Genomic DNA, 14,185 nt, shown 5'->3' with positions numbered 1-14,185 from the left:
TGACTCGAAGTTCATCAGGTCTAATGGATTTGATAGTTCTATTGGTACATTTTTCATGCTTTCTGGGTGGGAATGCCATAGCCTTTGAGGGAAACAGGCAGACGATGGGCGATGGGGATCAGTTGCCTCTGGTCATTCTCACCGGATTGCCCAAAAGCAAGAAATCGCGGTCGACCATGCCGTTGGAGTCCATTCGGAAGGTCCCTTTGTGTCCGTCAATCTTCATCAAGATAAAGTCCTCACTTGTGAAGATTTGCCGAACGGACAGGAACACCCTCCAAATGCCATGACTCATTCTCGCAACCGGCGCTTGGAAGAATTTGGGCTTCGGCTCATTAGAACCACCGAGAAGCTTCTTGCTGTCGCTTTCGAAGCGCGCCACGGACTCTGCTGAAACCACAAGCTTCTTTGAGATCTGAACTTGTGAAGGCGCGACCTCGAACTCGTATGTCTTGAAGGGCATCAGGCCGCGAACCTGGAACCGGATTCGGGGTTGGCCTTGAGAGTGGACGGCCTTGATGGAACGGATCATGTTGCCTGTCCGAACGAAGAAGAGCGTTCCCATAACACTCATCGATACACAAATACCGCCAAACAGGGCCTGCTGCCACATAGGAAGCACAGTGACAGGGTCCCGGAAAACCGCGTTCGAGTTGTACACTGCGTACGCAAAGCAGAATGCAGATAGACCGTATGCACTGATATAGTAGCTGCGTTGCGAATGCGCTTGGAATAGCGTCACATCGCCCTCGTGAGCAACTCTGCTAAACAGCCTCCCAAGACCACCAGCTTTGGGTTGCAAATTCTTTGGTAATTCGGCGAATTGTGAACTGGAGAGCGCGGTTCGTCTTTGCGCTTTCGGTAAAGATGCCGGTTGAGGCACTCTTGAGGCGAATGAGCGCCATGAAGAGGCGAACTCTGTTCGTAAAAGCGTGCGTGTCGGAGAGCAGGCAGCGCAGCCGCCAGGGTTCCTGACCCAAATTGCTCGGAAAGTGGCCGGGTTGACAGACATAGTTTAGCTATCTGCAGTTCCTGCACGTGTGGCCGAGGAGTCAGCGCAATACTATTAATGTGGGCGTCATCGTAGCGTCAGTGATATGCGACCACCGAGTCAATCCAATTGAGGAGCATCGCAGGATCGTAGGAGTGTATCGGAGATATTACTTACAAGACCACCTAGACCGACGTCCAACTGTTCTCCTCGGGAAGCGCCGCCAGACGAAAACAGCAGCGCGCAACGGCAGAAAAATATTCCCGTCCCGGCCGCCGGTGAAGGCTCCCAACGCTCTCAACATCGATTGATATCCATTCTACAGTGTGCTCAATTCGCGCGCAATTTACCCATTCTATATCATCGAAAGAGAAGACCCTTGTCGCGGTGGTGAGCTGTTGTTCGAACGTCTCTTCTGCCGCCTGTACCGCCGTTTCGGAGAGTTGCGGACATCTATTTTGACTTAGCTCCGCAAGCCCCAACACCAACCCCGATTTCACCGGCGGATATACAGAACTTCATCACAAAATGGCGGCGCGACTCCCCATTGCTCAAGTCCCGGCCATGTTCGCCCGTCGACAGCCAAGAGTGCTTTGCTCTTCTCGACGTGAGTTATCCGCCGAAGCACCACGCAATTCACAGCGAGCTACGCTTAATCCTCTTGACCTCGGCGCATCTCCTACGGATTTGCATTCTCACGAACAAGCAACTGACGGCATTGTGTGTTAGGTCTTCAATCATCCTCCGCTCCCCAAACTCAGAACCCTGCGTATCCTCTTTACCCTTCTGTCATCCAACTCCTGCACCAGAAGGGAATTCCCGAGTCAGAAGTCTCCAAGATTCCCGCCTCTGGCCCTAAGGGTCGTCTCCTCAAGGGTGACGTCCTCGCCTACATCGGTCAAATCGCCGCTGAGTACCCGGCGAATCAGGCTGCGTCATTGGCCAAGCTTGCACACCTCGATCTGAGCAACATCAAGATCGCCGCGCCGGCCGCTAAGCCCGCCGCACCTGCCGCAGAGGAGAAGAAGGATGTTGTCGCACAACCGCCCCGCATGACCCCGATCGCCATTACGGTCTCCTTGTCTGCCGTCCTGTCTGCGCAAAAGAAGATCCAAGAGAGCTTGGGCGTCACTGTGCCTTTGTCACGCTTCTTGACCATTGCCACCGACCTTGCAAACGATGCACTTCCCCGCGCGAAGAATGAGAAGCCCTCCTCAGACGAGCTGTTCGACGAGCTTCTGGGGGCTGAGCCTGTGAACACATCTCGTGGAAATTATATCCCTGAGCTCAACGCTTTCGATGCCCCCGTGGCTCGTCAGTCTCAACCTGTCGTTGAGGATATCATCGATTTCCTCAGCGCCAAGCCCAGCAAAAGGACTGTCGCTCGCTCAGTCCCCTCCGTGGAGGGAGGTGCTGCGCAGAACGTCTTCAGCCTCAATGTTCCCGCAGGCGAGGAGCTTCGTGCCAAGACTTTCCTTGAGAGAGTGAAGACTCTCCTGCAGGTTGAGCCTGCTCGCTTGGTGCTATAGAACCCAAAGCTCAACTCATGAACCATTTTCCTTCTTCCGGATCTCAGAGTCAACTTCCCTTACCGTCTTCTTTACCACTTGCCAGCTCATGTCATCTTCACTCTGCGACGAAGAAGGCCCAAATTTGTATTCAATGTAGCATAGATAATTCGATACCGCCTCAATGGGCTATTTCCTGAAATTGAATTTGACACCCACCTCTTCTGCATTTAGTGCCGGTAGGATTCCCCAGGAATCTTGGAAGGACCTCGGACCATTCATGTCTGGGCTGGAATGTCGATCATATCGATGGACTGGATAGTAAGATGGAGGCGCCCCCCCCCCCCCCCCCGGCGGGAATCGCGTGGGTGATGTGAAAGTTCAGTCGCAATTGGATGGAAATATACATGTACGACATAGAGAGTCCTGAATAGAACGGGTGGATAAAATTCCCGGTATCGGAGTACTATTTCAAGTCTGTTAGGCAGGCAGGAAAACCTGATAGGTGATCAAGTGTAGCCCTCCGGACCGGCCATATATATGTATTTACACCGAAACTAGCTATTTGACCTGCAATGGATGGTATTCTGCGCCGTGGATACAAGATTAGGCACTCGAAATTGAAAAACCCCGGACGTGATACAAATTCAACTCCTTAACCGACAAGAATAATATGATGAATATTGAGTTATAATAGCAATGGTCATAAGATGTCATCAAGATAAATGGAACCAAAATGGGTAGAAGATAAAAGCAGCCCTGAAATGCTACCACACCTTGTCCGAACGCCATGCCCATGTATATCCGCGCTGCGATTGATCAATACCAAAACCGTGAGCGCCTCTGCTAGAACCGAGAAAAATGATATGCCGCTCAGAGAAGATCAATTCGGGGATGAGTGATAAAATATCTGGTATGCCGCCGTGATGAAGAAATGGCCGTGTCACACCGAGTTATGAAAGATGGCATTTCATCTCCGCGACCGTCACACAGTGAAGTAATAAGGAGATACCAGATCGAAGGAGATAAGAAGCCGAGGCAGATATGAGTAAAAAGGTAGTGCCAGATCTGGGTCGGCGAGAAAGACCCGGTCAATAAATAGTTCGTCCGGGTCCGTAATGTCGTGATATTTCGAGATGCACTCCTTGCTCATTGCGAAGGAGAAACCCAGAACTCCGTAAATGCTGCGCTGAAATGCAACCGCGGGAAGAGCACAGGAAAAGCCTGCGAAGTCGAGGAAATTTTCAACGTATTGTTCCCCATTCTGAGAGCTTGCTCCCTTCGCGATGGGAGTCTCGATTGGCCCGCTTATCGTAGATTTTCCAGAACCGAAGGGTCTCGTCGCCAGCACCAGTAACAACGGTTTGCCCGTCAGGACTCATGGCGAGATACAGGACACGGAAAGTATGTCCAGTCAACGAGACGATCTGCTCCATCCGTGGATATTTCCACACGACGACCTGGTTCTGGCTGTAGCCGTGAGTACTGATGATCTCATCGGAGTTTTTGGACCATGACAAATTGCAGACTTGACTGCCCGTATCAACTTCCTTGATCAAAGAGCCAGTCGATGTGTTCCAAAACTTGATGGTGCGATCAGCCGTACCGCCGCCCGAGGCGAGAAGGTGGCGTTGGTGCGGAGACCAAGCAATGGCCTTAACGGCGGCACAGTGATCAGAGAACCGGTAGAGAGGCGTGTCGTTGAGTTTGTCCCAAACCATGAGTTTGTTGTCATTGCCGCCAGACGCAAGTTGACCGTCCTCTGTATTCCACTTTAATCCACAGACTTCCTGCTTGTGGCCGGAAAGCCGCCGAAGATACTGATCAGGCGAGCGAACATCTCGATGATAGATCAAGCGGTCGCGCGAGCCGGAAGTGAGGATATGATCGTTCCAGGCTAGGGCTCCGACGCGGTTGGTATGGCCTACCATGGTCCGGAGCCGACGGCAATGTTCTACATCCCATATCTGGACGAGACCCCGTCCAGTCCCAACTGCCAGGTGGGTGCCTCTTTGTATCCAGCTCACGCTGGTGACAGTATCCTCTTTCAGCTCACAGAGCTTGGTCACCTGGCTCGATTGCGAATTCCACATGTAGACGGAATTAGCCAAGCCCACACCTAATACATTCTGACTGCCCCAGTCAACCAAATTGAGATAGAAATCATCTTGAAGATCAGGGGCATCGAGAACTTTGAAGGGTACTTTATTGATGAAGCGGGGCTGCTTCCGCGGTGTTTGAAGCATGCGCTGGCTTTCGTAGCGAATGGGTGAGGTACTGTAGAGTTCAGAACGGGGGTTCAAGTTGACAGCGTGAGCACTCCGTGGGGTCTTGGACGGGGTGGGATGGCTTGATCCAGGCCGACTCGGACCGTAATTGAATAAATTTTTATGTGGTGTAGATGGAGTGATGCTGGCGGGAGGATGACTGGCCCCCATATGAGGAGGGGTACGAGAGCGTGTCTTATCGTTGATTCCCTTGCTGCTGAAGCCGAGCAAAGGATCCGATGAAAAATTGTTGAGGTCGGGCTGAGGAACGGTACTCCCGAAAAGTTCACTGCGAAGAACGCTAGAGAACGTCTTATTTGCCTCTTCGACTGTTTTCGTGCAGAGTCAGCAGGGTTGCTGTCAAACATTGTCGGTCTACCGGACAAACTCACTCTTCTGGAAATGCAGTTCCGAATGAGGAGCGCGCCTCTTCGACTTTGATGGTGTCGTGGGGCAACCATCTTCCCCTAACAGGTTGTATGTCGCATGCAAATCTTGTCCGTCTCGATTGGGAATGAAACTTCAAGCTTGGTCAGTCACATATCCCTCAGGTGCCATGTATGACAAAGCAGGGCTGCTCAGCTACCGGCTCGTCGCGGAATCCATCTTTGCGATGCTCACATACCGATCGCCATAGACTCGCTGCCGTTTTCGACAGGGACTCATACCCGGTGTGCTCTCGTGCTGACGTCCTCCTTCTTCCATGCCCCGCAGGGCCTTTTCAAGAGCGTGTGCATCCACAGGGTCAGATGCCCCGTCCCCGGTTTTCGATCGCGCCTCTTTATGCTCCTGATAGAAGATCGTCTTTTTGGCGGGTACACTGGGAGGTGTTGTCGACGCTGGAGGAGAAATCATGTTGGCGGCCGCCTGAGCGCGAGCTGCGCCTCTCGTCACTCTTCCACCATTCTTCCTAGCTGACTGCGACTGTTGAGCGCGGTCCCCCATATTGGCGGCACGACTTTCGCACCAAAGGCGAATCGCGCGTCGACCGATGATTGACGAAATTTCGCATGCGATGATACCAATCGCGGAGCTGTGGAGGAATGACCAACTTGGCGGCAGCAGAAGAAGCAGATGGCAAGTGTTCAAATTGAACGGTGGTAGACGATCGGTCGGTGGAACCTGGAATCTGGAATTGATTATGATGACAGAGCACCTTGGGACAATGAACGGGCGCTTGGGCGCTTCGACACAAGAATGGTTAGTGAGACCGTCGACTCCCCCCAGCAAATAGCAATACGGATCACACTGTTTCAGCAGGACAAAGAGAACAGCATCGAAGAGCTTTGTCGGGAAGGGGGAATGAACAACTTGGAATGTCTACAAGGGAGGGCTGTTGATGTATTGTCTCAGACTCTCGGCATCCCTCTCGCAAAGTCACGCGTCGGCAGCGCTATACCCTTCTGGGCCTTAGCGTCAGACAGCTTGGCTCAGGACTGCACTATTGAACCGTAACGATTCTGGGGATGGCTACGGTGTAATTCATCAAGGGCCTTTAACAATATGGGCGTCGCCGTCTCAAAAGCTCCATGGTGATGCCATATTGGATCGCTCGGATCCACACAAGACTCCGCTGTCTGGATTTCTAAGGTTGATTTGCTCTTCAAAACCCTCGTTCAGTTTGGTAACTGTGGTTGGTGCGGATCTGCTTTGTGTCATCTTCAATGATCGGGAGCCACCTGCATGCAGTTGATGCCATAGTTCTTGTCCCAGTTATTTTTGTCTCCCTTTGTTGTGATAAAATCTGCCGGTACTGCTTCTGAGCCCTGCTTCTTGTCGAGGCGAGTAGCAAGTCGCGCGCAATGCAACGCCTCTGTCACATTGAGGAGTTAGGATGCTATGGCATTCGTTTCTTGTCAGTTTGGCTGAGACTGTATGATAGGCTGTGTTCATGTGTTCCAAGTTGGAGTTTGGGGTTATCGTAGTAAAGAAATAAGCCAATGTATCTGACGCGACTACTTTAGTCGCGCTATCACGCGAGCTCAACGCGTCAAGCTCGGGCCAGCTGTTGTACAATTTTGCCCAAATTGGCAGTTCACTTTCAGTAGTACCGTACGCATACCTTAGTGTACCCCAAGTTGGGATTATAGCGATCCACTCGCCAGAGAATTGTGGTCGAGGCTCTTTCGAAGAAATCCTGCCATCTTGGCATTACAAGATGGACTCGAGTTAGATTGTAAAGACATACTGCACCAGTGCACACTGCACACTCATATTGCACGCAGTATCGCCGATCATTGAGGCTTGATAGTACTGTGCTTTTCTACTCTGACCTGTCCCTAACTTTAGTACAGGTTGGATTGATCTCGGTAGCTTACGAGCATGTGAACTGGAGTGGAGCTCAACTATCACATTGGACATGTGCTCCCATAGGGTTGTGGCACTGCGGGTGTGTTGTTTAGGAGTGTATACTACTGTATGGTAGTATATAGGGTAGACTGATACTATCACTATGACTCCTTGATGAAAAAGTTCTCTTACTCATACGCTATCAATTCGCGACAAAAATCTAGACTCTCCTGTATACCTGAAAGTGAAATCAGATAGGTCAAACCCTGTAACTTGCCATTTGCAAGTTTCCCATCTCGATCGTGTGCTCGATGCAAATTGAAGAGCTGCAGGAGTCGAGTGATCATGCGCGAAAGTGTCGAAGCAAGAGTGCCAGTATGTGACTGGCATGGTACGTACCTAAGTATGTAGGCAATAACTAGTGGGACCTGCGATCTTGAGAGAACGATACTATGCGGCTTCCCTCGGTGAGGCTCACACAAGTTACAACAATCGGAGATGGAGCGATAACGTTACCGCCGGCAACTCCCAAGCGCAAGTTACCGCCACCCGAAATCTCCGCACCCCGCAGATAGCCTGTCGCTTTCTGACACCTTGCGCTATTTGGTCGACTATGCCTGCAGCGTCCTCGAAACTGCCCTTCTCATTGTCCTCTCTGCGCCGCAGCTTCTTCCATAGAGCCTACTACTCCTCTTATCCAAACACCATGGCTTCCAAGCAGCCTGCCAAGGACTTTTTGTCCTTTGTCAATGCCTCTCCCACCCGTATGGTTCACTCTGGCAGTTCCCACACACCCGCCGAGTACTTTGTTGTTGACCCCGTTTTAAGCTTTTCACGCCGTTCAGTCCGCCAAGGATCTACTGACCAAGGCCGGGTTCGAGGAGATCAAGGTACTCAATCAGACCCCCACCAATCTGATGTAGCCAAAAGTCAGAACTGACCTGACTCTATGGAGTAGGAGAAAGACTCTTGGGCCAACACCTGCAAGCCAGGTGGCAAGTACTTCTTGACTCGCAACACTACCACCTTGGTTGCTTTCGCCATTGGTAAGAAATGGCAGGTAAGATCGACCGCACTCAGACTCATTTGTCGAATGAAGCTCATACTCAGGCCAGCCGGGTAATTCTATCTCCATGATTGGTGCTCACACCGACTCTCCTGTCTTGCGGGTCAAGCCCGTGAGCAAAAAGAGCGGAGAGGGCTTCCTCCAAGTGGGCGTCGAGACATACGGTGGTGGCATTTGGCACACATGTACTTTCTTTCTCGACCCTGACAAGAACTTGATTCGACACATTGCTAATATCAAATAGGGTTTGACCGCGACCTGGGTGTCGCTGGGCGTGTCATGACCCGCGCCAGTGATGGGTCAATCGTTCAAAAGCTGGTCAAGGTCGACCGTCCAAGTATGTACAGTGCAAGAGAGAACTCTGTGTGCGCGGCCGCTGACTGATTGACAGTTCTTCGTATTCCCACCCTGGCAATTCATCTGGATCGGACGACTGACTTCTCCTTCAATAAGGAGACGCAGCTGTTCCCAATTGCTGGCTTAGTTGCGGCTGAACTCAACCGCACTAGCGCAGATGGATCAAATGCCCAAGAGGCCGAGAAAGTGGACGATTTTTCTCCTCTCAAGGCTGTGACTGAGCGTCATCACTCGCACTTTGTTGAGCTGGTGGCCGCTGAGGCGGGTGTCAAGCCCGAGGATATCCTGGATTTCGAATTGATTCTGTTCGACACTCAGAAATCCTGCCTGGGTGGCATGCGCGAGGAATTCATCTTCTCTCCCCGTCTCGATAACCTGAACAGCTCTTACTGTGCCACAGTCAGTCTGATTGAGTCGGTCTCGGAAAAGTCATCCCTCGACAACGAATCTGCCATTCGTTTGATTGCTCTCTTTGACCACGAGGAAATTGGTAGTCGTACTGCTCAGGGAGCCGACTCCAATGCTCTTCCGGCTATCATCCGCCGCCTTTCAGTCCTTCCCTCATCCTCTACATCGAACGCTGATCTCTCCACGGCATATGAGCAGACCCTGTCCACCTCCTTCTTGGTGTCTGCTGACATGGCTCACTCAATCAACCCCAATTACGCCGGGAAGTATGAGCAGGATCACAAGCCTGAAATGAACAAGGGTCCTGTGATCAAGATCAACGCCAACGCTCGATATGCGACCAACTCCCCTGGTATCGTTCTGCTCCAGGAGGTGGCTCGCAAGGCAGCGGCAGAGAAGGGTGAGCCCATTCCGCTGCAATTGTTCGTTGTGCGTAACGACTCCAGCTGTGGTAGCACCATCGGTCCCATGCTTTCTGCTGCCCTTGGTGCACGTACTCTGGATCTGGGCAACCCTCAATTGAGTATGCACAGTATCCGTGAAACCGGTGGAACATATGATGTCGCGTACTCTATCCGCCTCTTCACTGGGTTCTTCCAGCATTACTCGGATCTGTCCAAGACTATCTTTGTGGATTAAATCATTCGTCTTTGGATAGCTTGAGAACAAATAAATTGTGCAACGTAATCAACGTCATTGTCTTCATCTGCTGTCATTTGAGACTACGAAGTCTGAGGATAATGCACAAACAACTAGTATAATCGCTACATTTAGTTGCCCTGGAGGGCGGCTCTGAGCCCTCCTATGTTAAGCCCAGCGGCAGCTATTGGCACGTGCTTTTGGCGGAGCTTCATCCGCTATCCACCCTCACCTCCGCCCGCGGTCACCTTATCAAAGATGGCATCCACGCAGTGCCTCTCTTAATTCAGCCATTCCTTCCATGCCCTCATGACCCTCTATGACCGACGTCGGTGTCTTTAGGGATGCGGAGCACATTGCTAATGTCTCTGGCATTACCTTCGACGATGTCGATGCTTCATCGCCCCGCGGCAGCGCCGACATCCGTGGCCAGGACTGCAGCCGCTTAAAGAAGCTCCAAACGGCTGCAAAGGTCGCATTCATTGATAAAGCGCTTCGCGACCTGGACATATTGATACACTGCGAGTTATCAGCGCTGTACTACATGGAGTAAGCTTCAACTTCATTGCCCGAACTCCAGTATTCCCATTTCCTTCACACACCACCCGTATCCATGCTCAGTGTCTCTGATCTCCTTGACTGCGGTCGCTATTGAAGATGCGAAAAGGATCTATGCTGACGCTTCGCTCATTGCCAGCTGCTCTTTGATTCTTCTTGTCTTTCGGGCCGCTGTACAATTATTCTTCTTTACGCCTAAAGAGCCACCATTCGACCCGACAAGGAACCAGCCCTTCATTGGCGCCATATTCGTCAGCAATGTAATCTCCATGCTTTTTCATGCCTTTCTAGTTCGCCCTGAAGTCGGCGAATCAACACGGGGCTATCAACACGGGGGTCTTTTCATTGATTTTATCGGACAAAAGCCGGTATCCGTCTTCCGACTTCTCGTTTTCGACATGTTTATCTTCGTGGTGGATATTATCATGCTGGCACTGATAATTGAGCGAGTCAAAACGGTCGGCCCGAAGGCGACGAACTTGCCAGGTGCAAGTGAGAATAGTACAGCCGCCGATGCCGATACAGATGCAGCATCGGCGCAGGCGAACACACAAGATTATGACGCGGAAGAGCGAGGTGTGCGAAATGCCGACGGCACATCTCCAATCAGTGGAAGCTCGTCCGAACATGCCGCCAGCAACACCTTACCTACCATCAACATTGACACTGGAGACTTTGACGAAACGACAAGTCTTCTAGCCGACCCAAGTATTGCCGAAAACGCATCTATTCCGAGAGGCGGCCACCCACTGGACTTGTTCGCTTCTGGGCAGTCAATCATCATGGACATGGGCTTCATTAGCACCATTGGTGATCAATGGCGACATATGGCAACGCCAATTAGACGGGGTGATGCGCGGTTATCGCCTCAAGCTGCTACGTCCCTGCGAGACCGCCTGGGCTTGCAACGTTTTGGGTTGCAGATGGGAGCTGATGGTCGGCTCGTGCGGATCACTCCATGAAATCCTAGACCCTGATAACCCGAGCTGCTGTACATTTGCATCTAATGTGATTCTGAAGCCTTCATGATCTTAGAATGAAGGCGTGTGGAAGCATGGATATCAAGGTGCCCGTGAGATAAGTAGATGTTTGGATGAATACTCATAACAATGTTGTCAACCGCTCTTTTGGGCACTCCACACTGCAATCGTGCCATCATAGTGTTGGGGGCTTACCATCCCCATCGCCTCCCTTATTCGAATTCTGTACCCTTCGATCTAGAATCTCATCCACGATGCCCAAGTCCAGCGCTTCCTGTGCCCCCATGAAGTAATCCCGCTCCATGAGCTTTTCAATTTCATCCAGCGACAATTGCTTCTTGCCCGTCAAGTGGTGCTTATAGATCTTGTTAAGCTGTTCTCGCACTCGCAGAATTTCTTTCGCGTGAATCGCAATATCACTCGCTTGACCAAAATATCCTCCTGAGGGCTGATGGATCATGATTGAGCTGTGTGGGAGACAGTATCGCTTTCCAGGCTCGCCGCCGCAAAGAAGAAGAGAGCCCATTGAGGCTGCTTGTCCCACGCAGATTGTGCTGACTGGAGCAGCGATGTATGTCATCGTATCGTAGATTGCGAGACCTATAGTTGGACGGTGAACCAAGTTGTTAGAATCGCAGTGATATCTCGATGAGCGCTAAAGAAGCATCCTTTGACGTACCTGCTGTTACGGAGCCTCCTGGTGAGTTGATATACAGATGAATTGGTTTCTTGGGGTTATCGGCTTCGAGGAAGAGGAGTTGCGCGACGATCGAGGCGGACATTGTTTCATCGACTTGGCCATTCAGGCAGATGATACGCTCCTGAAGACAAAGGCTGTCAGCAGAGTACTCTTTCGTTCTCAAAAAGTGCTTGAGGTTCACTACGTACCTTAAGGAGCCGAGAGAAGATGTCATCTGGAATTCATGGACCGAGTTGTTAGCAGCCGGAGTTGACATCAGGGCTTCTGGTTATCCGTACATGTGTGCCAGCCGCCTCCCTAGAGTCTGAATCAGCATAGGTTTGATCACTCGCGTCAAGCGGACTTTCTATCTCACAAACGTACTACTGTCTCTGTGACGAATGGTGTCGGTGTCCATCCTTGTGGCGGCGTGCGGTCAAGCGCCGTTATCGAGCTTGAGAACTGTCGCGCGCCGAGAGCAGATTGAACACGGGGCGCACCGCAGCGGGTGAAGGAGCGGCAAAGCTGCTGAAGCCTCGTTCTGACCACAGGGCTGTTCATAATTAATTGAAGTCAGGTCACTTAGTTCTCGTCAACAATGAGCTCTTGAAAGAATAGTCAAGAACAAGGTAGCTCTAGTCGCGGTTGCGGCGATTGAGCGGAGTTTGCGGAGACAGCGACTGATAAGCTTCGCATGTTATCGGCTCCGCGACATGATAAACAGCAAATGCGACGATTTTCCTTAGGAGCTCCCCATTCGTCTAAATTACTTCAAGTATGGGACTGAACAAACCAAACCAGTTAAGCATCACACGGCGACTGAGACACCAGAGTCAGTCGCAGAGGTTCCCACTTGTGAACAAATGGACCATCGACTTCTCAAGCGAGCGGACGCTTGCTGATCAAGCGTCGCCTGACAATCTTCCTGCCTCAAAACGTCTGCCTCAATCGCCATTGATCACACACCCTCAGCCCGGCCCCGTCAAGATTCGCAAGAATCGACCAACACGAAATGATACGTCTGAGCTTGAAAAGAACCCATGGGCCGTTGCGCTTGCCTCGCCTGTGCGCATGTGCTCCGTCACAGGTGCGCGTATACCGCGTGATTTACTCGGTGAATGGGGCCTTGTACGAAAGCCCGATACCGAGAATCATTATCTACTTCCAGTTGGTCTCATGAAAGATGCGCTTAAACCCCGATCAAAAGCCGAGGCGAACGGTCCGGAAGAAGTCCGGGCAGATCTACCCTCTACGGATGAAGCTACTCAAGAGTCGACGATAGTAAATGCCGTTCGTCAGGAGAAGCCAGGCCAGCAGCTCCTTCTTCGAATGATAAACTCTCAGCCTCTTCTTCAAGCATTGTCCAAGCCTTTGTCTCGAAATAGCGGAAAGCGTCCTGCTATTGCCAAAATACTTCCCTTTAGATGGAAACATCCACTGGGGCCTATCACGTCTCGTGTGGAAAAGCAGCTCCTGTGGAGGCCAGATATGGCGGACTACGTGTTACGGCAGCGACAGCAAGCCGTTATCAACAGCCTTGACAAGGTCCAACGGAGACATCCTCGTTTAGATCTGCCAGAGGGAGCTTGGAAAGTACTCGATGTTCATGAACCATCAGTTACCGCGATTTCGGAGGCCTTGGGACGACTAGGACCTCTTGAGCGGATGGCTTCCGGTGTAATCCTGCTGCTTTCACCACTAGGCGGTAGTGCGCCGACCGCAGAGACTCTCTATAGTCCCACAACTGAAAGCGAGGTCCCTCTGTTTGACCTGCCAGCATTGCTCACTCCTTCCGATCTGGCGAAGCTGCGCGCGACTGAGCCCGGATACTTTCATGGGGATGCAGTTTTCTTTAGGCCGGATAACCGTGTAGACGTCGAGGCCGTCTTAGCACTTTGGAACCTCCAGCGATATGCGGCAGGCGTCAATTCTTGAAATTTGTACAAGGAATCTCGCTTCACCATCGAAAACTTGGTCGTTCCGCCACAAAGCGAGTCCCATACCCCCTCGTGGGCTCGAGGTACTCTAGACGGTATACCATCTGACCTCTCGAAGTCTCCGCTGCCGTCTGGCATGCGTGCATTACATGGAGATGGTATAGCTTGCCCAAGGCTGACAGGTTCAGGTCACATCACTCGGCACTGGCAAGTCTCAAATAGAGCCTACCACATTCCACCAGGGCAGCTGTGCTAGGAAAAATGGCAAATACTGGCTCCCTTGCTTACGGCTCAGCGAAGCGAAGACTCAGCGTTGACAAGGTCCAAAGCAAAGAAGCTATCTGGAGCACGGAGAACTTTGTCCCCCCTCGAGATACTCAAGGAAACTGTGGGCGCTCGAAGGTATTTACAAATTCCCAACTGCAATGTGCAGCGCCGTCACGATCTCACGTCGATGCATCTCTCTGCAATAAGCGGCTGTTTTTATAATCGCGTCTCCGTTTAGA

General features: G+C 51.6%; 7 protein-coding genes across 7 annotated transcripts; 4 read left to right on the top strand and 3 right to left on the bottom strand.

Annotated features, from left to right (window-relative positions):
• Window positions 1-118: 118 nt before the first annotated feature.
• On the bottom strand, window positions 119-1,012 carry N7539_007840 (uncharacterized protein; the record flags this gene model as incomplete). Its single annotated transcript, XM_056937441.1, has 1 exon — window positions 119-1,012. One exon carries the CDS (start codon window positions 1,010-1,012, stop codon window positions 119-121), a length of 894 nt encoding a protein of 297 aa, XP_056787306.1.
• Window positions 1,013-1,519: 507 nt separating this feature from the next.
• pdx1 (uncharacterized protein) lies at window positions 1,520-2,520 on the top strand (the record flags this gene model as incomplete). Its single annotated transcript, XM_056937440.1, has 2 exons — window positions 1,520-1,598; window positions 1,721-2,520. 2 exons carry the CDS (start codon window positions 1,520-1,522, stop codon window positions 2,518-2,520), a joined length of 879 nt encoding a protein of 292 aa, XP_056787305.1.
• Window positions 2,521-3,743: 1,223 nt separating this feature from the next.
• On the bottom strand, window positions 3,744-5,711 carry N7539_007838 (WD40 repeat domain-containing protein; the record flags this gene model as incomplete). The annotated part of the gene is made up of 3 exons (XM_056937439.1): window positions 3,744-5,095; window positions 5,159-5,286; window positions 5,392-5,711. 3 exons carry the CDS (start codon window positions 5,709-5,711, stop codon window positions 3,744-3,746), a joined length of 1,800 nt encoding a protein of 599 aa, XP_056787304.1.
• A 1,655-nt stretch (window positions 5,712-7,366) lies between these two features.
• On the top strand, window positions 7,367-9,525 carry N7539_007837 (M18 family aminopeptidase; the record flags this gene model as incomplete). Its single annotated transcript, XM_056937438.1, has 7 exons — window positions 7,367-7,430; window positions 7,478-7,819; window positions 7,884-7,945; window positions 8,014-8,115; window positions 8,171-8,306; window positions 8,366-8,458; window positions 8,513-9,525. 7 exons carry the CDS (start codon window positions 7,367-7,369, stop codon window positions 9,523-9,525), a joined length of 1,812 nt encoding a protein of 603 aa, XP_056787303.1.
• Window positions 9,526-9,844: 319 nt separating this feature from the next.
• Window positions 9,845-11,045, top strand: N7539_007836 (DSC4 family protein; the record flags this gene model as incomplete). Its single annotated transcript, XM_056937437.1, has 2 exons — window positions 9,845-10,074; window positions 10,223-11,045. The coding sequence occupies 2 exons, from the start codon at window positions 9,845-9,847 to the stop codon at window positions 11,043-11,045; spliced, it is 1,053 nt and encodes a 350-aa protein (XP_056787302.1).
• A 193-nt stretch (window positions 11,046-11,238) lies between these two features.
• N7539_007835 (ATP-dependent Clp protease proteolytic subunit) lies at window positions 11,239-12,303 on the bottom strand (the record flags this gene model as incomplete). The annotated part of the gene is made up of 5 exons (XM_056937436.1): window positions 11,239-11,663; window positions 11,743-11,884; window positions 11,952-11,977; window positions 12,042-12,060; window positions 12,127-12,303. The coding sequence occupies 5 exons, from the start codon at window positions 12,301-12,303 to the stop codon at window positions 11,239-11,241; spliced, it is 789 nt and encodes a 262-aa protein (XP_056787301.1).
• A 216-nt stretch (window positions 12,304-12,519) lies between these two features.
• N7539_007834 (uncharacterized protein) lies at window positions 12,520-13,677 on the top strand (the record flags this gene model as incomplete). Its single annotated transcript, XM_056937435.1, has 1 exon — window positions 12,520-13,677. One exon carries the CDS (start codon window positions 12,520-12,522, stop codon window positions 13,675-13,677), a length of 1,158 nt encoding a protein of 385 aa, XP_056787300.1.
• Between the last annotated feature and the right edge of the window lie 508 nt (window positions 13,678-14,185).

The sequence above is a fragment of the Penicillium diatomitis genome, assembly GCF_028827545.1.
Source record: "Penicillium diatomitis strain IBT 30728 chromosome Unknown utg000011l_segment0_segment0, whole genome shotgun sequence".
Lineage (NCBI taxonomy): Eukaryota > Fungi > Ascomycota > Eurotiomycetes > Eurotiales > Aspergillaceae > Penicillium > Penicillium diatomitis.
This window is presented reverse-complemented; position numbering and strand designations above follow the sequence as displayed.